This window comes from Corapipo altera, unplaced genomic scaffold, assembly GCF_003945725.1.
Source record: "Corapipo altera isolate COAL_440 unplaced genomic scaffold, ASM394572v1 1, whole genome shotgun sequence".
NCBI classification, from domain to species: Eukaryota; Metazoa; Chordata; class Aves; order Passeriformes; family Pipridae; genus Corapipo; species Corapipo altera.
Genome location: NW_020884873.1, coordinates 27,177,647 through 27,205,521, shown reverse-complemented (window position 1 = coordinate 27,205,521; position 27,875 = coordinate 27,177,647). Strand labels below are relative to the sequence as shown.

Sequence of the window (27,875 nt, the reverse complement as noted above, 5' to 3'; positions counted from 1 at the left end):
TTTAACAGTATCAGCAAGCTTTTTTTTCTACTAAATATATAATTCGTAAGAATTAATACATTCAGACTCATAAGGGCTGAAATTTAATGCAAATACAAGACTGGCATATAAGAATTATATTCCTTAATTTTTATTTTCTATAATATGATTTCCTACAAAAAAGAATGAAGGTTTACTAACAAGTATTTATCAGTACCACCCACAAACTTTTCTCACTATTGTGTAGTTCTATCAACCACAATAAAAGCAGGTACTTACATTACCGGTTTTGGTTATAAGTATAAACTCTATTTTCCAATTGGCCATTTACACATGCATTTTTAATACTAAGCATGAATACTGGGACAAGTAATGTCTTTTTACAATGTTTGTACTTGGTCTCTCAGATTTACATAGTAAGGTCTTATATTCCACAGGGATGGATAACTAAGTAATAATAATGCTAAAAATTTTTGCCAGGGAAAAAGAAAAAAATATTTTCTAAGTGCAAGGTAAAAAAAGTTTGTCTGAATAGCAAAACTACCAAAGCTATTTAACATGCTTTTACACCAGACAAACAAGGAATGTTGCTAAAATAAAACACAAGGGAAGGCCATTTGTAATACTGATTTGATATGACACATACATATACATAGGAAATCACAAAAACTACAGAAAAAAATCTGGCTTCACAACCAATTTACTAATCCTTGAAGTTCAACAATTATATATCATGTTATAGCATCTTCTTCAAAGGACAAGAGAAGCATGGTTATTGATATAGCTCATCTAAATATGCATGATTTAGAAAAGTCCTGAATATTAATGAAAGTCCAAATATTAATTAAAAAATAAACAAATTATAGGCACTGAGACTTTCTACTACCATCAAAAAAAAAAAGAACAAGTCTTCTATACTATTATAGCATAGATACTTATTACTCCATAATTATTTAAAAATATATTTCCATACATAATCAGGACATGCATTTTTAAATTTTCTAAATACAAGTGTCACACACAGAGATACTACACTGCAAAAGTTACTGGAATTTTACAGTTTATACATAAGTACCTACTTAATTTTTTTTTGTAAGGTAACTGGTTAAACATTAATTAAGTTTTGTAAAAACCAAAAAAAATCCTTAAGAAAATCCATTCTCCATAATTCTACAATGAATAACTATTAATTTGATTTTAAATAAAAATAGAAAACAATTCCTTCTCTTACTCATCCAACTCCTTTTCCCACTATATGATGACATGCAATATTGATAAGATGAATGTTTCACATCCTCCCTCAAGTGAAGACACATAATAAGAGACAGATATATCATATACATCACATGTATGAGGCCTTTCTGAGGCCTTCTGAGTAAGTACTGAGGTAAATACTACAGTAATTTATCAATACTTTAGAGGTATCTTGCATATACACACGTAAACCAAGATTCTATTGCAGCTATGAAAGGTGGTATTCTTACATGTGCCCTACTGATCTCCAGAGACTGCTAAAAAATCTGATATAATACTGAAAAGAAGGAAACAAGGGAAGATATATAAAAGCAAAGAGTAGAATTTTTTTTAAAAAATAACCACAGTCTTAAAATACACACCAATGTGTATTAAAAATAAACTAGATTATGACTGAATTGTGGTAATGGGTTGATTGTTTTGACAATGCTCTTAGAGATGCTGTTAAAGACACATGTAAACCAATAGTTAATTTTCTTATCTAAGTGAAAGCAAAGTGAATGCAGGCAGACTACCAAAATAAATCCATGTTTCTTTTCATTAAAATATAACATAGCAGATGACTCCATGTAATATAATCTAGTAAAGCAGCAACTAAAATTACAATTCTTTTAGAAGTGTATTTTTTCATTTTTTCATTTGCATTTCAAGAAATACAAGCAATGAATGTCTCTGAACATAGGACATACCAAAGTAATAAAAACAGTGAAAATATCAGTGTTTTAGCAGTAATAGTATGTCAAAGCTACTCACAATTACACAACTGCAGGTGTATTTTCCTAAACTCAAATATTATAAAAAGGCATAGAGTGATCACATCCTGAAATAATGTGTTTAATGAAGCACTGGTTTCTATGAGGAATACAGCACTAATACATACCTAATCATGTGCAGTTCTTAATAATGTCTCACGATAATTTACTATGTATTTATTAGATATGATCAAATATCACATAATGTTTATTTCAAAGCAAAAAAAGCGTGGTTTTCAGGTTAGCCTAAATATTACATGTTAATAAATACCACTGAAAGCAGAACTTTAAACAGAAATTCATCTCAGTCTGGAAACCAAACCAAAACAATGAAATCCTACTCTTAAACAATGTCTTGACAAGACTTTGATTAGGAGAGAGCAATGCTGTTTTGGCACAGCCACAAATTTCACCTAGCCTGTTAGGAAGAAAAATTGTCTTTAGAAGGAACATCACCACCTACACTACAAGAATTATAGCCTTCCACTCCACGATGGACAAGATCCCAAGGAAAAATGCAGTTCACTGCCAGTAGCTTCTGCCTAATCATTTGTGATGGAAACCCAGCAATCCTGCTCTGAGTACTGCTAGGCAGTGACTCATGGTATCCCAGGAACAGCTGCTGACAAAAAAATGTTTAAAAGAGATGTTATCTAAATCACAGTACATTGGCACCCCACAGCTGGCTAGTGCCATAATGGCACAGCCATCATTCCAGTTGTTTCACACAATCCACTGAAACATCTGACTAGAACATTGGCTGGACTTAACATACTCATGGGCAGCTCTAAAACCCTGGAGCTGTCGGTTTCCCCAGCAGATCTGAACTGCTGAAGAAGAAGATATTCTGCGTTCATTGAAGGAACTTACAAGCTATGACCAGAACTGTTTGAGAAGAAAAAAGAAGATCCTGGTTACTTCCAGGGAAGGATCCAGTACCTTTCCCAAAGGATCCACCTGAGTGCTTGTGCAGCAGGGAAGCTAGACAGGCTCTCTGGCCTGCAGCTCCTGGCACAGCCCAACTACACATGACTGAGAGCTCAGTTTGATGGAAATCTGCCTGGGAAATGATGAAAACAACCTTTTCCAGTAAAGGATGGTCCAATCAACCAGGATGAATTTCCATCAAGTGTCAAATGTTACCTTCCCAAGAGAAATAATAAATCATCCTACATAGGACAAACACTGCACAGGAGCAGACTAGTGGGGTCAAAGTCACAAGGCACCTTAAAAAGACCAAAGGCACAGATGAAGAATGGACTGTAACACAGAAATCTTGATAAAGTCTTCACTTACAGGAACAATCATTTTAAGTGACTCAGTGATTCATATGCATTCATCCCATTCTAGCCTATTTACTTTTCATTCATATTATATAAAAATAGTTGTGAATAATCTAATATTTGTTTATGTTGTACAACATTTAAAATCAGAGGAATTAGCACAGTACCTACCCTAGGCAGAAAGTGACAGAATCTCAAAGTAAAGGTTACATTTAAGAAAACTCTGCCTTTCCTTAAGAAGATCTCCAATTACTGCACAGATGTTGATCTTCAGTTATGTTATGTGTCTTTGGAAAGATTCACACCTCCATTTCTTCTGCTTTAACAATTAGAATAACTAAATTATTGCTGCTGCAAAGCCAGTATTTGTTAGTCTTCACTCACAACATGGTTTTGAGATATAAAGCATTTTTAGTTTTATGTATATCAAATGAGCCCTGGCAGGACCTGAAATACAGGGATGTAAAGATTTTTCTTTTTTTTTTTTTTATGAAACCCAAAAAAGGCCAAACTATTCAACTTACATAATTCTTATTTGCTGAGAACCCTCTCCTGTATGGTCAGTCTTCGCGAACGAAGATTTGGGAAAGGTCTTTACCCTTCAATCCTGCGCAGTGGATTTTTTAGGCGAGACACAGTGTGCGCTGAACTGAGCCCACCCTTTAATCCTAAGGTTCATCTGCTGGGGCTGAGCAAGTTTGGACAGTGGCAGTGAGGTCCTCAGGACGTAGGTTTGTTTAGAGTGACCTTCTCTTAGATGGATGGCCTTACAGGGCTGACGAGCTCCATCAGCCTGGGGGAGCTTCCCTGCATCCTAACCACTAGACCACCCTCTCCTATATGCTATAGAAATAGTCGAATGGGAGTTTCAAATTATCCAATAGCAAATAATTTGTTGAATAATGTATTTGACAAACAATATTCAAGTATCTAAGTATAGATCTCTAAGTATAACGCTCTTTCACCCCCTCCCATATTCATAACTTTGGGAGTAACTACCATCTGCAGTTCCTTGTTTCCATATTGTCACTTTCACCAAAATGTTTTGTTTTGAAGGTATGTGCTGAAAATCCCTTCAAAAATTTCTGAGTCAATAATTCCAAAGGATAACAGGACATAAGGGGATAATTATATTGCCTCCCACCAATAAAAATAAACCAACTCACATTAAATGGTTGGAGTATATGCAGTTATATACCCGAAGCCTCAGCAAGAGTCAAAAGTTTGTGAAATGAATCTTCGCTAAGTGTTGTCCCCTCTTTCAAGTATCACCAATAGGAAGTAATCCACCAAGATATATCCAATTATTTTGAAGGGTTTCATATATTTCCTTTTATGGTAGAAAAATATCATTATCTCCTTTGTAAAGTGGCTATTGCCCAGTCCCCTCAAAGACCTGCAGAACATTTAACCCCATTTTTAAGTATTATTTTACTCCAAATTGCCTCTCAGGTAGGAGGATTTCTTATTTCCGTTATCTCATCAAAATATTTTAAATATGATTGAAAGCTGGCATTTAGCACATAAAAACTGAAATAAATGCAAATATATACCAAACTAAACAACAAAATATTAACCCTTTCAAAAATAAAGTGAGAAGAAGGAGTTAAAACCTGACTTCTTTCTGTTTGAAGCCTATTTGTCCAATTTAGTGTGGTTTTATGTGATTTTGCATATTGTGGAGGTATGTATGTCCCCTTTTTTGGGTGTGTAAATGCAATGGTAGGTGGAGTGAAGGGGAGACTAATCCTGACCAGACTTCAACTGCAGTCACAATAGGTTGTCTCTACTTCTCTCACAGCACTTTCCAAAGATCAATCACTTCCAAACGCAATTTTTTAAATAACATGGATAGGAGTAAGAATCTTTAGTTTTCAGGATTACACTGTTTCTTTCATGAAAATAAGCTCGAGTTCTACATATCTATTCCATATCTAGCTTATTCTTGTAAGTATCTTCCATTTACAGAGAAAATACTAACCTGTGGGGAGAGATTTCACGTGACAGAAAGTAAACATAAACACATATTCAAAACAAGACAGTTCTTTTAAAATAAAAACTACCTCTGCATTTAAATATACATAGTCCCTGCTATACCTCACAGTTTACTCTTCAACTCAGTAATGATGAGACTGCTTAATGTTTCTGAGCTTTGTATCACATTTGTTTCATGCCAGTGCTTCAGTGAAGCACTGCTCAGAACTTGAAAGTCACTTGTATTCTAAGGTCCCTAAGATTATCATACTCTTGGGATTAGATTTCTCGACTTCTTTGTGTATTTTACGCTGTATTTTCAGAAGAGTAACTGACATTTCACAGGCAGAATTAACAGGCAAAACAGATGCGGGGTGGGGAGGAGGAAGCAAGTCCACTTGGGGATTCTCAGTCATACAGTTCAGCTCTTGGAAGGTTTTTTGTTCTAAAATAATTTTTATATTATTGTCTTCTAGTCAAGAACACATTTTATATTGAGGAGGCATAATGACTTTAAAATAGGCATTTCAAAGGTGTTTGTGTTTTTCTTTAAAAAAAAGAGCAAACTAGGTTTTGCCCAGGTACACACCGGTATCAGAAGTAATTCAGTCATGCGATTCTAAATACAGAAGGAAATTATGTACAAGAAACTGTGTACAACAACAGCTCATATTCTCTTCAGTAAAGCAGGACTCTGGGGAAATTATATTATGTCAAAGTGACCCCTGTTGACTACCAGCTCAGTAAGTTGAACCCTTCGGATCATAAATTCTTGATAAATACTTTATCCATACAAGCAAATGTTTCAATCTTGAGGGAACATGTCAAAAGTTACAGTGAGTAAGCCTCTAATTTTAATAACATCTTTAATTATATTTTATGTATCCATGAAAGGATAATGAGGGACAGGAAGAGAGAGGATCTATCCTCCTAATTTTTTAATGGCAAACATTACAGCCTTCAAACACTGCACAGATATATGTTACCAACGATCCTTAACTTCAATTCACAATGATCAATTGATTCTCCATTCAAGACCATTTAAAAAATAAGTTCATAGATCTTCAGAAATAAAATGAAATCACAGTCTTCGCATATTTTGCAGTTTTGTTTCAAGGAGGGATCATAACTAAAGTGGAATAGGTTCAGGAAACTATGACCAAGGTTAGATCACTAAGCTATGAGAAAAATTATTTGTATCCCCACACCATCTTGTTTCAGATGTGTACAGGAGTATGTTTATTCCAGATTTTCTTTTAAAACAAAATATCTGTAAGATTCAGTATACAATTGTCATTATGTGGCTTTTAGTAAGTGTTCATTCTTACTAATAGATATTACTGTCCTGAAGAACTGTAAAGAATTTACTATCTTCCTGTCAAGCTACATGAACTGTTTTTATTACAAATGACAGTATCAATGTAAATTTTCCAGTTAGAGAAGAAAGCTGTGTATCTCATGAGAGACATAAAGAATAAACGTGTTTCTGCCAGCTGTTCTTTTGCTAATGATTCCTTTTTTCTTTCTCCTACTATGTTTAAGTCCCAATATATAGGGAGAGTTTCCTCTGATTATTCATGGCTGTTTGCCCTTCATACACACTTTGCCAAAGTGTGTATGAATATCTATGCTGAGATATTTCAGTGCACTATGCCTATCCAGATCTTATTACTTGCATTTTTGGACAAATAAAACTGGAGACAATTTATTCTGATTTGATGTAAAAAACCCAAAGTAATCTGAAAAAATGTACACAATGCAGATGAGTGATAATTCATATACTCTAATTAGTTGCACTCTAATTAAACATGAAGTTAGTCTGAGATTTGTTTTCCTTTTTCTTTTGAAATTTTTTATTTGTTTGCAAGTGAAACACACAAATCTGATCACTACCTGTTTTAAGACATCATTTCATAACTGCCCCGAATGTGTCCGAACTTTCTTTTCTCTCGACAAAGGAATGTTAAAGTGGAAGTTCCCATAATAATCATTTGTGTTTTGCCTGTCTTCCTTAATTCAAATTAACATAACTTACAGATACAGCAGGAGAACTAAGAATATATCAAAATTTGGTTTTGACAGTATTTGAATAGATTAAAATATTAAGCAATGAGGATGGAGAGAAAACAAGTCCGTAGCATTTACTTCCCAGCCTCATATCTTCATTGTGAGCAACACTAGCTCTCACTGAGGTCAGCTGGTGCCTGTATGGTTCCAGAAATACAAGACAGTCTCACTGTATGGTACTACTACTGTTTCTGAGAGGCCTGAGAGAGGTGAGAGCCAAGGTCATTGCATATTCCTAAGTTTGTGCTCCTCCAGTGTTCATAATGGCTTTTGGCACATCTAAGGTGCAGCAGGAAATAAGTAGCAGGGATGTCCAGAGCTGAAGTACAAGAGTTTGGAACTCCATTTCTCCTGCTCCTGATGCACTTCCCTACCTTAGTGCCAAACTTGCCAAGGCAAAATAATATTCCACCGAGCCCTCTCTGTGGTTAAAAGCTTTTTACAAGTCTAAAGGATAAAGCAAAGATAAGTGAGGCACTAAAAATAACAGAAAGATACTGAGGTCTTAATACAACTCTGTGACCAAATTATAGAAATGCTAACTACAATGTTCTCCAATAGACTGTAATCTGTGTTCATTCAACCTGGCTGTTCTTGCCAGCACATCTCACAAATGTAACGCATTGCTCAAAAGAGGTCTTGGAACAGACCCTAAAGTATGCAATACAATTGAACTTGGTATCAAATATGGCATCTAAATTTCATCACTACCTGGCCCAGAAGTTGTAACAGTTTGGCTTTGAAAAGCTGCTTACTATTTAATTCAGAATACAGCACTGTTTACAGAAACAGAACACCCACCAACCTGTAATGTTTATCTGTCTTTCTTGCTCTGCTTAATCATTTCTCTCTCACAACCATACAGTGGCATTAGAAACTGGTTTGTGAATAGAAATTCTCCTTCCTTCTGTAAAAGTGAACATTGATATTTGCAAGTAAAAAGACTCCACCCCAACTTACGGATTGTACTTACACTGTATTTTTCCTTAACTTTGAGCTGTAATTTAAGGATATATCAGATACAACCACACATTTCCATCAGGGTAGAGAACTAGGAACTTAGTTGTAGGTTTGCTTTGAGCTCTGCGTTTGGAAATAAACTGTTACGTTCAAATTTCCCTTCCTGTTCTGAGTATCCACAAGAAAGACACGAAGAAACAAAGACTGGAAGGGAGCCTTCACCATGTGGTTGAAAATGATTCAGCTATCAAAGTGGAAAAAAAAGTTAAGTTTTCCAGAATCAGAAGAAACACTTCCTCTTGAAAATCTCTGAGTATTTCTTGCACACACAGCAAGTATATTCAGACACAGTTTTCAGTTAAGCCTTCAGACACACAGTAACTTTTGTGATGTATATTGGTGAAAAGTGTCTTAAACACATAATGAAATTACTCACCAGTAAATAAAGTTTCAGGCTGATAATACCAAATATTGAGCTGAAGACTGAATGTAACAGAAAACAAGGGCTGCAGCAACATAACAGAGACTGCTTACCTATAACCAAACCAACAAAAACCCCCCACATAATCTCTCTTGTGCATTTAGGTGTGAAAAGTAGTTGTTTGATTCATGATGCATTTATCTTCTGTAAGAAATGATGTTTCTTGACTTCTTTCTCTCTTAAACTACAGTATTAGAAAGACAGCTACCAGAATTACTAAATAGAATTCTACGGGGGGATTCACTGGGAGCTAACCATTAATCATATCATGATGCGAAACTGCTTATTTGTGACATTCTATAATCTACATCTTTGAGTTTCATCTGAAATTATTCATCCGAATTATTCTCCATTTTGAAAGGAATTCTCCACAAATTTCAGTGATTTTACTACTTCCCTTCAAATCTACTAATTAAATTCTGTTTTGTTATTGTAAGAATAAAACTTGCACAAAGGTTGATGTGGGCACACATGGACTACTGTTGTGATCAACACTGTCTTCAGCCAATCAACACTGGCAAATTATATTCCTCTTACTATCTTGACCCACTGTCCCATCTTAATAGCACATCTCTGTTGTAGAAATCATCTCCTTGTTCACTGCAAAGCATTAGCAGATGTTAGTAGTAAAATTCACAGAAAACATGAATGTGGTTTTTAAAAATTTCATAGGGCACAATAAACTAACTTTACTAAGGATGGGTTTTAAAATACTTTAAACAGATTTTATATTTTTGATTAAAAATTTGTAATTTTAAAAAGGTATTTTTTTCTGTAGCTCACATAATGAGCTAGAGTCCCTACTGCAAGTCTCTTTGTGAGCACTCTTAACAGCTGTACAAATATCAGCCACAATGTACAGGTACCACGCCAAATAGAAAATTACCAAATAGATGAAAACATCATGTCTTCACTGAAATTGTTACTTTCCAGCAAATTCTAAGGTACACATGTGAACAGTACTATCTCAGTTCTTTAGAGTTCAAAGTGATTGTTTAGTCTTGAGAAGAGAAAGCTCTGAAGGGGTCTCACCGATGCATGTAAAATACATACATGCAAAAAGGAGTGCAAAAAGGAGAGAGAACCAGACTGTTCTCAGTGATGTGCAGTCAATGGACAAAAGGCAAGGGGCACAAAGTGGAATACAAAAAATTCTGTTTAAACATAAGGAAAAAAAAGCTTTTTTACTGCAGTGGTGATCAAACATTGGAACAATCTGTTGAGAGCAGTTAAGAAGCCTCTGACCCTGATGTTATTTAAAACTCAACTGGACATGGTCGTAGTTACTCTAGGTGACTCTGCTTTGAGCAGAGTGACTGGTAGAGTGTTGTCAGAGATCCCTTTGTCCTCAACCCATTCCATGCTTTTTGATATCAAGTTCAAAGTGAATCCTTTCCACCATAATCAGTCCTTAGTTTCATGAAAGAAAATAATTTTTAGGAATCAAACACAGGTGCTCAAAAAATGTTGAACCTGAGCCTTCAAAAATCAACTGCCGAGTTCCACAGAAAAACAAAAATCATTGATTTTATAGATGTCGTGGCTTTCTACAGGACTTTTTATAGTAAAACAGATGCAGGATAGGGAAATAAAGACTTAATTTTATACTGAAGTGAATAAAACTCACCTTCAAATGTTATGTTCTACTTTAAGTATGCAAGTATTACTGCAGCAAATCCATTTCATTTATCACTGAGAGGAATACACCAATATGAACAAAATACTCAAACCATAGCGGAGCCAACAATTGACAAAATTGCCATTCTATTCTCCCATAAAATGGAACAATATACAATGCTGAACAGCTCATCACAGTAAAGGATGAACATATAAAAACAGTTCTAGGTCTGCTATTGGTGAACAAAATTGTCATAGACATAGAAAAGTGCTACAGTCAGGTTGCAGTGTTGCAGCTGTGACTAGAGATTAACTAGACTAACATAAGCAAAATCTCAAAAATTGAAATCTTCCTGAACACTCTCTCAGTAACAGGTTGCTTGCTGCCTGCTTTTTTTTTTTCTTAACTTTCTTTTTAATTTAGGTAGGTACACATAGAACATCAGAACGATGCAGCCGTTCCAACTGGTTCCCCCTACAAGTTGCTTATATGAACGAAACAATCTGACTTCAACAATCCGTTTGTACTTAAGATGGTCTGAAAAGAAATTCTCAGGATTTTCCCTGCCTAATATGCAATCTATTCCACATTAAAAACTTTTGTATCTAACACATTAAGAAGACAGGAATCACGTCAGTATGTTCAAGTTCAAACATATGGTCAAGCACAACTGACAATAACATCAATTTAGAATGTGACAAGCACCAATCCTGACAGAGTTCAAGAAGTGTTTTGATAATACTCTTGGACACATGGTTTGACTCTTGGGGATGGTCCTGTGCAGGGCCAGGAATTGGACTCGATGATCCTTGTGGGTCCCTTCCAACTCAGCATATTCTGTGGTTCTGTGAAATATTATGCAGTCAATGCATTTTCCTCACTAAGTGTTAAGAGGTTGATTTATCTGCAAAACTGATGTACCAGGAAATGTCATTAAAATCATTTACCTCATATAGACATTTTAAAAAGGTGGCACTATGAAATATTTTCCAAAGAAGAAACTTGCTAAGGTTTACAAACAATACTAATAAACAAGGCCAGATATAGTCTGAGCCCCTCTCTTCCCTTGCCCAAACCCAATGAACACTGTTACATTAATGCTTTATACCACAAAAATGAACTGACAGGACTAGCATTATCTACTGATACACTTCCATTTTGTGTGGTGTTTGACGTGGCTTGCCTTTGCCTTCCTGTTCCTAGTGGAATGAGACAGGCCTGAGGGAAATTTTTTAAAATCACATCATAAGTAGAAATGGAAAAGAAAAATTTAAAAGAATGATGCTTTTGGAACAGTGGAGTACTACTCAAATTCCCTTTCTTAAATGAAGCAATTCCCAAATTCACGTTTACTTTTTATCTGAAGCTCACAGAAGAAATATCTAACATAATTATATAGAAATTATTAAATCTATGCAACAAATAATAATGTTTTAATGCTATCTTCAGAAAACTACAACTAAAGAAAAATCCAAAAACATGCAAATTAAGCAACTTAATTTCAAATAAAGGGTTGAAACCTTCTTCAGCTAATTTCAAATGAAGAGTAGATTCCTAGTGAGAGTTCCTAAACGGGACACAGAAGAACAGACGGACATACACTTTTCCCAATTCCCAACTTATATCCGATATCCCAGCCATCATGATTAGGGGATAAATGTTAGAACCCTTCTACTGGAAAGAAACAAACTTAGGAATAAAAAAAGAGTTACTCAAAACTCTTAACCCAGCATGTTGTCATTGACCCACTGGATAACATGAGAAAAAAAGGGTAACAGCTGAGACTCTGAAGCAATTAAGGCTGAGTTAACTGATCCAGAAAATTTTAATTGACAAGTATGATTTAGAATTACAAAAGAAAGGCATAAGGTGAGTTCAATTTCTATGAAAAAAGCAAACCAAAGCAAACTCCAAAATATTAAACTCCCATTGTTTAGCAAATTCCTACTGTATATACAAAAGTTCAGACTTATTTACCATTGCTTTATGAAATCCTGTTTTGTGCTATAAACAATACCTCTTTCTAACATAAGATATAGAAAAATTCAATTAGGGAGGAGGGAAAAAAAGGAAGAGAAAGTGACATCTGATAAAATCATGGATCTACCAAGCATTGATAGGTACAAAAAGGATCAATGCAGTTTCCACTTCTTAATTAAACATACACCTGAAGAATAAGATGTAGATCAAGAATTTCTGCACAACTGTAGTTTGCAACTGCAGAGAAGGACAGTTATTTCTTTTAAAATCCACATTGATAGCATCGAAATTAGCACAAGCCAGTAGAGCAAAACATATTGCTCTCATATGTATATGATCATCCCTCACATCCCCTTCAGAAGGCAGAACACTGGAGGAAACCAAATTCCTACCTGTGAGCCAAGATGCACATAGGCGACTCGGATGTCCGCTTCTGGGTTTGTCAGTGAAATCTATAGTCAAGGAGGGGTAGGAGGAGAAGAATGAAAAGCCAAAGTATAACACAGCTGCATTAATTACTTCATCTTCAGTGCAGTTTGCACTGTTTTTATCTTACAGTAGCCATGAAGTGCCACTGCTCATTATGCACTTACATTGTTAATCTACAGTTTTAAGATTGAAAGGACCCACACATTAGTTCAGAGTTAACCTGACTAGAGCGGAATGGACTATTGGGTCAGAAGTTCTCCCAATGGCATTACAAACACTGACTGATCCCATCACCTTCCAAATCTGTTACTCATTCAGCAGCAGTGAAATACTATAATGAAGCATGAAAAAGTTCTTGATTAAATGAAATCAAGTCTGAACAGTGAAGAGTGGGAGGCATTGTACTAGATGGCCTTTTCTGACCGCCACCAGCACCTCCCTGCCTCCATCAGACTGAATTTCTAAGGTCTGTCTGGTAGTCCTATCAGCACTGTACTAATACTGTTCCTATGATTAAAACACATTATCTTCTTTCATCTTGATGCAACTACATCATAGTTCCCAGTTGTAGTCAACCTTGTTTCTACCTTGAGACAGAATCCAGTCATAACCTTTCGTACTAAGTTACCAAACTGGACATGGTTGGCATGTAAATAGTGGCTGGGGGAGAGTAGTAATGTGTATGAAATATACTGGCAGTTATAATTTTTATCCCTTTTACAGGACTTGGTAAGCAAGATGACAACAGGTATCCTTAGTCTCTTAGGCATTCATGGCCTGCTTTCCTGTATGTCAGCATACATCACTCTAAAATTTTTACATAGAAAATTAGATTTCAGGGGTCATTGCACCTTCAAGATAAAAATTGCTAGGGATAGGAAGAAATGCTAAACAGAGCAACAACATGAATAATAATTTGTGACATGGTTAGAATGTGTTAAAGAAAAAGAATTTAGTAGGAAGTGAGGAAACTCATGCACTTGTCAGAAACTGCTCAGCATTGAGTATTATGAACTTGCATATCCCAGAGCATCTCCTATGTAGCTTTTTGTTTCCAGCCAGCATATCAAGCTTGAATGTGATTAAATATTTAATATTTGTGCTCTATAGGACTTAAGAATCTATGCAAATATTATGTCAGAATGCATTAATTTCAGAAGGGAACAGAAGAACCATGTTGTAATTTGTGTCATTTCAGTGTTGCAAGGAAGCTGGAATAATTCTTCTTGTGTAAAAACGCCAGTTACTTCAACAAAAAAAAAATTGCACTTCTTTGTCTTCTGTTTAGATGTTTTGGCCATGATAATCTAAGTTTCACTGTTGACAGATAGACTTAGTGCTTCTAAACTACAGTGAAAACCAAGCTATATTTGAATGTGCAGAAGAAGGGAAATAGGGCACTTTATACTGCACGCTAAATAGAATGATAATCAGAACAACTTCTGTGTTAGAGAAATAAAATTAAGCTGCATTCCAGTGCCTAAAAACTTATCACAATTAGCATGCCTTAGGAGGTCAAAACTATCAGGCAATCTTAACAACACATACTGCCACCCACTCTGCCTTTAATAAGGTAAACTGGGGGGGAGGGGGCACACCTGTAATCTCTCATCCAGTTCTGGGCCCCTCACTATAAGACACTGAGCTGCTGGAGCATGTCCTAGAAAAGCACTTGAAACTATACATTAGTATGCAAAACTACTTCATTATTTTCAGAAATTTAATGTTAGCATAAAAGTAAAACTAAAAGGATTTAGCTTCTTCATTTGATACTAACCACTTATTTAAAATATTTAAAGAGGTGGCATTAAAAAGCCACATATTTCTACAGGTTATTGGTAGCAGACAGCTGTCACTGCTTGGCACAAACCAAATATGTTATGTCCAGACTTAGGAGAAGAAGAATTAACGTAACTGAATATGTCCTTTTTGAAGAAACTAAAAATTAAAAGAGAGACTAACAGGTTTTGGAAGTAATAAAAATTCCAGAGTGTGCAAGTATCCATAGTGTTATTATTAGATGCCAGGTTAAGAACAGTTCTACAACAGAACAGGAAAAGAAACAGACAGGCCCCTCCTGATACCACTTTTCTTTTTCTAATGAAATTCTTTTTGTGTGTAGAAGAAAGTAATATACTTCTGAATTTACTGCCACCTGTAGATAGCCTGCTGTCACAATTAGGCATGTTTTACACCAACATAATGGAGTAAGATAACCCTACAGAAGCTATTCTGTCCAGTGATTCTGAACAGAAGCAACACTTCATCAAGATTTTGAATCACAAGTTAACACAAAGAATGGCAAGATATTGGTATAATCAATAGATCATGCAAAAAGGGAGTTGAAATTTAATTATAGGTAATTTGTCTTCTCTAGGAAAGGAGATAAGAAGTTCTCTCTGCAAATTAGAAGGTCACTTAAAAAACATTGACAGAACGCAGATATAGATTTTTTGGGGTTTACGGTAAGGAAGATCAGAACAAAAATAAGAGCTTTTAAATTACAGTGTTGTGAATTTGTACCTGAAAATCACGTCTAAGAGCTTTTATTAAAAAATTAGAGTGACTATAGTTAGATCAGCATGGAGCACTGTTAAATTAATCTAAGCTAATGAAAACATCAGCATTGCCACAAGGAAATAAATTAGAGATGAAGCAAAGAGCATTAATGCAGGGAAGTACTGAGGAAGACAGTCTGCAGTATTAACTGTTGCGGCAGAAATGTGACAATGCTACAACAGGACTCCATCTCATTGCTTCATCACACAGTAGATCACAAGGAACTCAACAGATTTCTAACAACATCTTGCTGCTTTCATAGTAACACCACTCCTGATGTATTATGCAGACTTCAGTAACCAGTCCCATAGGAGTCAGCAGGGAATTTTACTCTACAAACAGGATGAGAGCAGACACAACCATTTTACTACCACTCCTTCTTATTCCTCCTGCTACTTTCATGTAACTTCCTCAAAAATAATTTCCTTCATGTGCTGTAGAATCCCACTTCAAAGCTCCTTTACCTGCAAGCAAACTGAGGGCAAAACCATCCTGTTGACAGTGGAAGCTATCTGATAACAGGTTCCCTCTGAAAAAGTAACCCAGTAGGCCAACTTCCTCCCTGACTCAAGAGCCAGCCCACCAAGCCTTTGCCTGCACACAGCTGTGTGCCTTTCTCCTTGCCAACTGAGTGCTGTCTCCAGCAACCACTTTGCCAGTGCCATCTGTATCATGTCAGAGAGACATGAAACTCACTAAGGTTTAGGCAGCCAGCCCTAATGTGCTGCTTCACCATTCCAGAACATGCCAAACAAGTGTTTGGTAGATGCAAGAAGTCTGTTTTCTAGATGTTAATAAATAAATAAATAAATAAAAAAGCTCTTGTGATTTTATTCCAATTCAGTTCTAACATTGGTTCTTCACTTCATCACCCACCATATTTTAATTAATACTAGTTAATTCATACTTTGTGACATTAGTAGATACTGCTTTTCTTGTGCAAAAGAACTTTCAAAGTAAAACATCAAAATTTTTATCTGCAATGGAGCATATCTTACATCATGTACCAGAAGCTATTTTCATAAAATAAAAATAAAAAAAAAGAACATTTAGACATGCATAATTTAAAGGAACCTGGAGATAACTGTGTCACACAGCTGTTGATATGGGCTTAAAGCAATAAATTAACAATCTGAGAAAAAGTACACAATGAGGTTGAGATACAAACCAGTAATGTCAAATATCCCTCTGCTCACTTCTTGATTGTCAGCTACTTCTGCACTCAGTTTTAAAATGAGTAAAATGTATCAAATCAGAAATGTTTTCACTTCTCAAAAGAGCCAAGATTATAATATAAAATTTATAAAATAACCAAACTATCAAAAATTACTTAATTGCCACAATCCTTCCTTTGAAACTAGGCAATTTTGTGTCTCTGGAATAGGTCATGTTCCACAAACATTCCACGAACAAACAACATGAGGCTGAACACTTCATGAAGCTGTTGTTTGTATTTATACAGAGGCCCACAGGACTCGCTTTAAGCATATGTGAACTACAATGGGATGGCAGGAGCAGGGCTTGTGCATGAGCCATACTCTACTGCTTCCCTGTACCCACACTGTGTTAAAAACGTGCTCTCAAAAGAAAAGCTTTATTTTATTAATAATGATACATAATTTATAACAGACAAACAAAAGGAGCAGAATAGGGAAACTTGCATGCAGATTACCATTATAACATATTAATAAATTCAGGGCCCTGAAACCAAATTGGTTACAAAGCAACAGCAGAAAGAACTACTGACCAACAAAGGAATCATTTTGCTCCTGAGGTTTTTTTATTATTTTTGGTTTGTAATGCTATAAGTTATGCCTTTAAGTATCAATGTGACTTCCTTTCAGTTTGCTTGCTACTTTTACTGTCCTCCCTGTGGGCATTTCTCATAGCCCTTCTGCTTCACAGCGTAACAACTGAATGTTTGATTTTGTGCCAAGAATATTTACTGATGGGCCATACTTTTGCAAACTCTCTTTTCACAGAAGCCTTACCTTGCCTTTTAGAACAACCCACATCATTTTTATTCAGAACTTTAGAGTTCAGATTTTTATAATTTTAAGCAGATGATGAAATGTAAGACAACCTTTTTGGAAAGAAGTTCAGATTAATTTTGCTACCCACAGTGTATCAAAAAACAAAGAAACAATCGCATGTCCATCCATATTTTCACTCATATAGCTGTTAAGATACTGCATTTTATTATTACACAAAATTTTCTATGAAATTCTTTTCAACAGAACATTTGTATTATAGGCGTTTTTTTCATTACTTTCAAGACTAAAATTACTTTTATTCACATGCAGGTTAACCCTCCCATTCTAATTACACACAAAAATAATTATGTTTTTTTCATGACGACACAGTGTCCATGTGCATATTAAATTTTACCATTATCACACTTCTTGTTTACCTTTTCCAATGCTATCAGCACTACTATACCACAGAATGCCCACTAGAGTTAGAGTTTCTAATGGAAAAAAATCATACTTCATACTATATTATATATTTCACCTTTGACTTCAAATTTCATTTGTTACTTCAAAATAGACATCCCATTTCAGCTGTAGTCTTTATGTCTTTATTTTCAGTACTTGAGAATGCATGACGTTATTTTGCATCCTTTCATTGTTAAGTAAATTGTCTGCATTAAGGCTTTCTTACCTATATGTCCAGTTTACAACTTCATTTTACAGAACTTCAAATTCTTACATCTTCTTCCTACCTTCCTGATATTTTGGAGCAAGATGCTTTTAACTGCAATATACATTTCATAGAGAAAAACTTTAAAAATGATGAAGTCTTCATTTGTAACAAGATCCAGTTCAATTTAAAAAAATAGGAATCTATCAAATTCCTTGATAAGTTTTCTTACTATCTCACCAGTGATGTATTATCATGGCTGACTATACTCAAAGAATCTTACCTCATGTCTAATTTTGCCTTACATCAATTTACAGGTCTTTCTAGGAGACGAATAAGTCCATTAGAAAGTAGAAATGTTATCCCTGTGAATATTTTTTTCAGAGTAAGGTTATTCTCAAATTACCTAAGAAATTATTTTTTTTTTAAATATCCTTTTAGCATCTAAAGTACAGATAATTTCAATAGATTTGAGAAAGAGAGACATCTTATAAACAGACTACCAATTTTGGAATAGACAATTTAAAATATCTCAAAATACTTTTTGACACATTTTACATCAGCATGTTACATCTGACTTAGCGACTTCAGTTCCCCATCCTACTCTATAAAAAAAGATTAACTAGAGATGCCATTTTAAGATTTTGTTGTCCTGTGTTCTGGTTGACTTTGGTGACCATATCCAGCCTTTAAGAAGCTGGTAATGTGTTTCATAAATTACATTATCTGTTCAGATACTATAACACTCAACTAACAGTTACTCTAAGCCTAAATCTATACTTCAAAAGCTTGTTAGAAAAACATATTCTTTCACCAGAGCTCTATAATGGTAAGTTAGAGTGCTTCTGTGGCAACTGTACACATATACATCATGAGAAATACTTACATAATCCTGATACAGACTTCTCCCTCTAGGAAGAAGGAAGACTTACTGAAGGCTTTTTCATTAGTGATGAAGTAAATTAAGTTTGTTGGTTGTTTTATTGCATTGCTTTTTTTTTTCTTTTTAGTTGGTTCTGTAATTTCATACAAATATTATTACAAGCCAAAAAAAACCCAGAAAAACAAATTCAGATGACGCTACTCCCAATTTACTTCACATGCAACTGCATTCCTTTGGTGAGGCTTGCACAGGATAAGTGACCTAAACTACAAGCAAAGTCATTACTACAGAAAAGAACAACTTACTTCTGAAATAAATCCACTCAGAAGAAAGATGACAGAGTGCAAAGCTACATATATTTGCATAACTCTGCCTAGAAGAGATGAACAGCTAGCATCATGTACTGTGCTCTTTCTATGACCTCTCGTACACAATTCAACATCAGTTTTGAGCAGCCTGAGAAGCCAAAAAATACATACATTCTCAGCCAATTAATACCTGGTTGGCCAGCCTGTAGGCAATAAAAAATAACATACGGTATGCTATAAACCTACATTTATACCAGACTTGTATTTTTAAGCGTTAAAGCAATGATGCGAAATTATAGGGTTTTAATTTCTCCCAAAATAGACAATGACTAGATGAGAATCATGGTTCCTTTTGTGAGAACTTGCTGCAGTGTAGGCTGCTGGCTGAAGAGACTGCAGCTGCTGGCCACTCTGAACTAATCACTGGCACAGTAAGGAGCACTTACCTAAAGCCAGTGGAAGGGAAATGTGAGGTACAGGGAAGACTGGAGGTTTGGATAACAACTCTGGTTGTATTTAACAGTAAATATGAAGCTTAATATCTCTGAGCTATCAAAGGCAGTTTGATAAAAAGATACTTTTAAGGATCTGAGCAATTTTTTTTAAGTCAGGGAAAGTTAATAGTGATGCTGCAGATGCCCCAGAGAAAGAGGGCAATCTGTCCCACCAGGACACAAAGTCGCCCTCCTAATATATGCCCATCTGACTGCTGTTATGTGGAGTAGCAAAGACTGTATAAGCCTGCTAACTAGGTTAATCACCCAGCCTCTCGAGTCTTTTAACCTATACCTGTTTTCCATTTTATATTTTGAGGCTGAAAATGAAAGGGGTATGAACAATCTACTGCGTTAAAAACATCTTTAACAGTACTACAGAATTTGTTTTAACAATCTCCTAGAAATTATTCAGAACTACGCAACAATTAAAATGCATGAGATTACTACTTAATAGTATCCTGTACCTTTGCAACTTTAAATTAGCTAGACAATCTTCACAAATATAATCACTGAACTTTTAATTGAATTTTTTATTAATTTCCAGAAATGACACTTTTATAATTAGGGCTGTCACATTAAGACTGTATGCCACCAACCTAAAATGCTTTGAAAGGAAGGGTAATCATTTTAAAGTGTTAAAGTACACATTAAACATCATTTATAGGGATAACAGTACTGTATTTTTCCTCATAAGGATTTTCTTCTTCCCTATAACATGAAGTGCCCTTTATTCTGTATGTTAGACAAATAAAAAAACCCTGATGTAATGATTTTAAAAATCATAGATGGTTTATAAACCTAAGTTCATTATATCTCTTCAGTCAACCACATGAAGTATCTCTGTTATAATGAAAGAATACGTTCATATTTTTGAGCTCTAAACCACTAGGTAAGATCATCTGTGACAAAGCTGAGGAGAATATTAATGACTAATTTTTATCCCATATGAGGGAATTTCAAGACATTTCAGTTGAGAAGTACTTTTGTTTTAAAATTTCAATGAGAAGTGTCATCCTTAAGAAACCTCAGTTATAACCTAATTGGGTATTGATAATAAGACACACTGCAGTGGGTGAGTAATTGACTCATGGGTCATGCACAGAGGATAACAGTGAATGGGGTGACATCAGACTGGTGACCTGTCACTAGTGGGGTTCCTCAGGGCTCCATCTTAGGCCCTGTGCTCTTCAACATCTTCGTAAATGACTTGGATGCAGGACTGGAAGGGATACTAAGCAAGTTTGCAGATGACACAAAACTGGGAGGAGCTGTTGACTCCCTTGAAGGCAGGGAGGCCCTGCAGAGAGACCTTGACAAATAAGACAACTGGCCAATCACCAACCATATAAAAGGGGAAATGCTGGATTCTGCACCTGGGATGGGGCAACCCTGGATATTCGTACAGACTGGAGAATGAGATGCTGGAATGCAGTGCCATGGAAAGGGACCTAGGAGTCCTGGTTGACGGCAAGTTAAATATGAGTCAGCAGTGCCCTGGCAGCCAGGAGGGTCAACCGTGTCCTGGGGAGCAGCCACTCAAGGGAGGGGATTGTCCTGCTCACCTTGAATACTGTGTGCAGTTTTGGGCACCACAATATAAAACAGACATTAAGTTACTAGAGAGCATTCAAAGGAGGGCCATGAAGATGGTGAAGTGCCTGGAGGAGAAGCCATATGAGGAGTGGCTGAGGTCACTTGGTCTGTTCAGCCTGGAGAAGAAGAGACTGAGGGGAAACCTCATTGTGGTCTTCCACATCCTCATGAGAAGAAGTTGAGGGGCAGGTTCCAATCTCTTCACTCTAATGACCAGTGACAGGACCCAAGGAAATGGCATGAAGCCGAGTCAGGGGAGGTTTAGGTTAGATACCAGGAGAAGGTTCTTCACTGAGAGGGTGGTTGGGCACTGGATCAGGCTCCTCAAGGAAGTGGTCACAGCACCAAACCTGAAAGAGTTTAAGAAGCGTTTGGATAATACTCTCAGGCACATGGTGTGATTCGTAGGGATGGTCCTGTGTAGGGCCAGGAGCTGGACTCAATGACCCTTGTTGGTCCCTTCCAAATCAGCATATTCTGTGGTTCTGTGGAATAGACTCTGGTGCCAGGGCCTGCCCCAATGGACCCCTGGATCCCAGGAAGCCCCCAGCTCTTGTTGCACCTTTTTCATATGTGCCCATATGAAAAAAACATTTACTGCATTTTTTACTTATATTTTTAAAAAATCATAACATGATAAAAATCTACAGTATATACACTACAAAACCATAATAAATATTAAGATAGCTAATATTTAAAATATGAAAAATGTTGTATAAATGCCATAAGTATACAACTAAAAGCTCATCTTATATTTTTTGCATTACTCTTGCACTTTCACTGAGTGAAAGACCACAGAAATCTGGCAAGATTGTGCATCAGTACAATTAATTTCTACATTAAATGAACCTACTTAATGGCAATGCAAATCACTTTCCTGTACAGCTTTGTAATAACCAATGCTGCTAAAGAATTATAGTTATTCAACTATTCCTGCACACCATTTATGTGGCTCTTTTTTATTGCTTTAAGGAAGCTAGAAATTTTACACACCTAAACCTAAAAGTAAGAGATGCTCAGAAAAGACAGAAAACAGTTCCCTTTTTTATTAAGACTATGGTCCAAAATGAAGCAGAAAATTTAAAGACACCTAAATGGAACAGGTATGAGATGCAGAAAGAAAATAGTTTTGCAGAAAGACTACAACACAAACATCATTTTTTTCTGAGAAAGCTTGGTGAAAGAAAGAAAAATTGAAAAGTATCTTGCTTTCTTAGCTATCTCATGAGTAGTTTCCACATGCTAAAACCTACAGTGCTTATTTGCCTATAGCATAAATCAGAACTTTCAGCTTCGCTTAATGTCACATTAAACCTTCCTGGTTGGTGCACAGGTTATCTTTTTCTGTTTGTTAACACTAATTTGTTCCTCATTTCCCCTTTCCAAAGTGACTTAAAAGCTTTATTGTAACAGCATTCTTGACAAATTTGTGCTCCTATGTTTGAACAAGATAAGCTATTTAAATCTCATATCAGAATGTCCACATATCTGCTCCAAAAGCCATCTCCAAGTTTTATTTAAAAAGCTTTTACAGTCTAGTTTCAAACAGTAATGTGGATAGCATTCTGCTGTTCTCTTTGGAAGACTAATGTATAGCTTAACAGAGCTCAATATTAAGAAATTAGTATAATGTACATCATAGTGTATGGAGAGTGCTGTGTTTTCTTTAGTGGCAGAAGAAATGAATGATCCGTTAGATTAAAGCATGGGCTACATCTGAGAAGCATTAAAAGGTAAAGAAACTGAAAGGAAATCATTTTAGAGATTTGACAGACAGCAAATATCCGGGACTGACCTATGTTTTCATAGAGCATCAGAGGCAGACCTAAGTACTCCTGACTACTGTTATTCCTTACTGCTCTATTTGAATTGTTAAGTACGTACGTAGAAGTACAAAGTTACATTATTTGTAACTTACTAGAATTGTACGTGCACTTTTGTCCTATAAGCACAAGTTATTATACCTTTCAAAGAAGGCTCTTTCAAAACATGGCCACTCTTATTTCTAATTTAAAAAGGTATATTTTCTAATTAGGTACCTGTCTTTTACAATAACTTTCAAAATGAGTATAATTTAAAAACTAAATAAAAATGACACAACAATGTTTGATTTTTTTTTTAACTCATATAATACATGAGAGATATAGGCTTTAGGCCATTTAAGACCTTTTTCCTTTAAAAAAATGCACTGCCTCACCATCTTCATATTCACTGTGCAGGAGACAGGAGACAGTTTAGAACAAGAAAAGCATATGTGCAATCTACAAAGGCAATTTGTTAATCACTGACTTAATGCAGCTGTAAGATGACTCAATTTTCCTGCAATGAGAAACGCTGAACAAAGAAAATAAGAAATTATCTACAGTGTGTTGTCTCCTCACTCCTTGATGCAACTGCTCCTCAGTCTTACTGTAGAAATGCAGATTAACTTTTTAATTAAGTGCCATCTATCTGTTTGAGACAGGAAAAAAAATACATGGTTTTTAGTTTTTCAGAGTAGACAATTTAATATGAAGGAAAAGAGCCATCTTCTATAGGGGATGATAGACAAATGTAGGATTTCATCATTTCAGGGGTGTTCCTACCAACAAATAGGTTGTACAAAAAAAACCCCAAAATATGTAACTGCTCTGTAGAAATAGCATGTTAATTTCCCTGTTTACCCTGACATAGAACACTGCAAAAGTATGAAATGTTATTAAACTTCATGTTATATTTTGAAACGTAAATTGGCAGCCTGCTTCAATTAGTTGAAACTAAACTTTATAAAAATGCCATAAGGTAAGAATTTAGAACCCAAACTATGTGTTATTCTCAATGTACTCCAACCACTTTGATGAAGTTACAAGCCTTTTAACTACAGCCTGTTCACTTTCTTTTGTCTCCATGTGCCCAGTAATGCTGAATACTTCATAGCTACTAAATGACAAATATGGTTGTCCATTCCTCCTATGCCCAAAATGTGGAAGGAACTACAAGGTATTGCTTTAGTTCACTGAACTGCAGATTAACAGGACGTGATAGAATAAGCTTCAGAAGTTCTCCATACAAAGCTTAATAAGAAATGGTCCTATGCAGTTCCAGAAGGTCTTAAAGGTCAATTATCTCTGAAATCCCAAACAGAATATTAATTAGATTTCCAAGCCAAAAGGTTGGTATATGTCATATAAGTCGTAGAAAAGCCATTAGAATTTGATTCAAAAATAAAGCCACTAATGTCAAATGCAGTGTATTAATTACTTTTGTTGAAAAAGTTTTAGGAGATCAGACTGCTTAGATATGAATGAGCAGAGAAATCCCCTTAAATAATCACTGGAAGTTTCTTAAATAAACTAGGTGCAAAACATCTACCTTTGGGAAATTTATAAGGCCACATAGGCTGAGTTCAATTTAAAAAAAAAAAAAAGGACGAACCATTTGATTATAAACTGCAGAACAACAACCAATTATATAGAAATGTGCCCTCCTTTTTTTTCTAAATATTTTGCCTTTAGAAAAAAGGCTTAACAAGATCAAACCATAACATAGCATTTCCTCTTTTTTTCTCTCAAGCTATGAACAAAGGCAATGAACTCTGCCACCAAATAATAAGTAAAGTTGGAATCAGCATGTTGGACCAGGAAGTCTTTTTCAGAAAGAAAGGTAACAAGAGACATAATTGTAGTGGAAGGTAAAATAACCACCATGTGTTGTTTTACTAAAACAGAAGAGAAGTTGGCAGATAGGAATTTTTACACTTTCGTGAAATACTGAACTATTTTATCTCTCATAACGAAATAAAAACCACACATATGTGAACATTGTCCTAAAATAATAATTACCAAAAGCGTAATGAGAATGGTTAGCCAGAGTCCTAGCTACTCTTCTTTCTAAAATCATCATAGTTACATAAGGAAGAAGAATTCAGTGCAACAGACAATGGTAAGTAACAGTCCATATTCATCCTCATTTCACTGTTCGGAAGTTAAAGTTTAGCAGTTAACTGTTTTAAAAATTTAATTTCTAATAGACTGTTTTTACCTTCTACACTACAGAGGGGATTTTTTGTGATTTCCTTGACAACAAAAAGCAGGCAAATGCCAAAACCTGCTTTTCAGTTCAGCTGCAGTGTTTTATTCCAGCTGAAGGTGATTTTTTTCTTTTGAAATAGGCAAATTCAAAACAGAAGACTACTTTTAAGTGGAAACTACAAGCATTTCATTAAGGTGTTCAAAAATGTTTCCATGTCTGTAAAAAAAGTCTTTAAATTTTCTAAAGCTAGTTTTTTTCTTAGCAAAAACAATAACCCAGTCACGACATCCTCTGAAAAATAGGTCTGGCTGTCAAACAATAATTTTTAGCAAATAACTACTTTCTTCACAAAATGCAACCTCTGCTGCTAATGCTGAATTCTACATTTTCCAAAGAAATTTTTTCTCCAAGATGCATTTATACTAAACGTTTGCAAAATACTCTTCTAATACTGTGGAAGTAAAGACTGAAAATATTTTAAAGAGTTTCTCTTTCATGAAAAAACCAAACTTTGACCTAAAAAATAATGTTTTAGATAATAAATAATATTTAATACTTTGATTATGCAATCAGATTGATTTGGGATTTTTTAAAATAAAAATCAATAGAAACTTTTGTGCAAAAACATTTGAATTTTAACAGAAATTCTCAGTCATCAGAATATACGTTATTATTATAAGAACTGATCCAGCAATGGCAGTGTATCCAAGACTGGACATGCTCACCCATCAGTGCTTTATCCCTGTAAATCTACTCTTGAGAGCAATTAAAACTGCTCCCAACAAATGTGTACATTATCAGCACAAAAATTCCTTTCAGAAGGCATAAACTGCAGAAGTTTTTTTGCGAAAAAGGTCAGGCATAGGGGAAAAGAACCTTAAGTCTCCAACAGATAAAATATGGGTTTAGCTACTAGAAATTAAAAGAAAGATCAAGAAGGATACTAAGGGTACAACGTAATAAAATTATATAACTCATACTACTACATTACAGAATTACCGCCCTGTCAGAAAAAGAAATATATTACTCATCTTCAGTATGTTGAGCATCATCCTTTTCAAATGAGAAGACGCCACAAACCATTTAAAATTCTGCTGATGTACAACATTCCATGTGCATATTCTAATAATATCTACTGTGGCTTTGATTTATCCCACAGTTCTTCATACATAGCACACTTTATACTCACAAAATAACTCACTTCTGGAGGACAATGTACAACAATCATGAGTCACAACTGACTCATGGAAAAAGACAAGGTAGGCAGGTTACCTTCTTACTCAAGGATATGTTCTGTGCAAAAGTGACAACAGAAAATTATTGCAAGGACAATGTAAAATGTGCTCTTACTCTTCTCAGAAGCAGGATCATTAAGAGAACCACCAAAGTATTTTGCATTCAGTAGCATCAATACCTTTTAATTTTTCCTCCCTACCTGGAGAAATTTCAGTGGATGAGTCCACTAAACTTAACTTGTTACTGTACATGGTCACATCTGTTTTCAGATTTTTAAGTGTATCTGAATCGGCAGCTTGTAATTCATTAATATCATGTATGCATTCTTATATTTATTTCATCGCTTGCATTCAGACAAGCACATTCATGTACCAGACTGGCATGTTTATAAATATCTAAATATTTTTTTTGTTGTGGCTGATTTTTTCTTATAGGTCTTCATGGGGTTGAGGATATCAGCCAGTGAAGTTCTAAGTGATGAATTTAAAAAAAAAAACAAACCAAACCAACCAAACAACAACAACAACAAAAAAACCCAAAGTAGGTGGAAGTCCATTCTAGCTATGACTTTTTTTTTTTTTTTTAAATTTTACATGGGCTCAAAACAAACTAGATCACTCTAGAAACCAACTATATGGGGTAACGAATTTGGCAACACTTGCCTATATGTTATGCCTGAGGTCATTCCCCCATCTCTGGAAAAAACAAACAAAGAACTGGAAAGCTACAACAGTTCTTAAAGTATAGGTCTAGAAAATTTATGCTTTCATTCAGTTCAGTGCCATATGAATATTTTTTGTTTGTTCAAACAACCAGTGAGAAAGAAGAATTTTATTCTTATCTGGATGTCATCTTTAAAATAAATCTATAAACACCTGTAAGTGTAAACTCTTTCTTTTTTAAACTAGGAGTAAAAGAAATCTTTTGTGACTACTTTAAGGAGATTCTTAGCACATCATTATCATCGTGCTAATTAGGTAGCAGAGGAAAGTTACTTTGAAAAACAAATAGACATCATGCTGAAGGACTCAAAAATGAAGCACTGGATTAGGACAAGTAGCATTTCAGATGTTTCAGATCTATCTGCAAGTATTCTTCTAGAAGATAAGTACTTTCTGGTTTATTCTGTCCAGGCAAAAGTGATTCTTCTCACTTCTATTCCTATAATGTCTGAGAATACAAATAATGACTAGCTACAGAAAATTTCTTTTTCTGTATCTTCTAACATATATCACAACATTGATTTTTTTATTACCTTACATTGCTACTGATCTTCTTGTAATTTTAGCTATCATAGCTCTGTAATGCACAAGTAGGAAGCAAAATTAGCACAGATGTATTCAAACAGAAAATAAGCATCAGTGTATGGTT

The 27,875-nt window shown here is 35.2% G+C and overlaps 1 protein-coding gene across 11 annotated transcripts in view; it reads right to left on the bottom strand.

Moving 5' to 3' along the window:
* PPFIA2 (PTPRF interacting protein alpha 2) overlaps nucleotides 1-27,875 on the bottom strand; it is a 318,848-nt gene that overhangs the window by 266,684 nt on the left and 24,289 nt on the right. For 6 of the 11 annotated variants that reach the window (XM_027653930.1, XM_027653957.1, XM_027653936.1 and 3 more), the window contains exon 3: nucleotides 12,741-12,800. The exons of the other annotated variants lie outside the window; for them this stretch is intronic. In XM_027653930.1, the coding sequence (XP_027509731.1) occupies nucleotides 12,741-12,800 (60 nt within the window). The remainder of the gene's footprint in view (nucleotides 1-12,740; nucleotides 12,801-27,875) is intronic. 11 annotated transcript variants of the gene reach the window in all.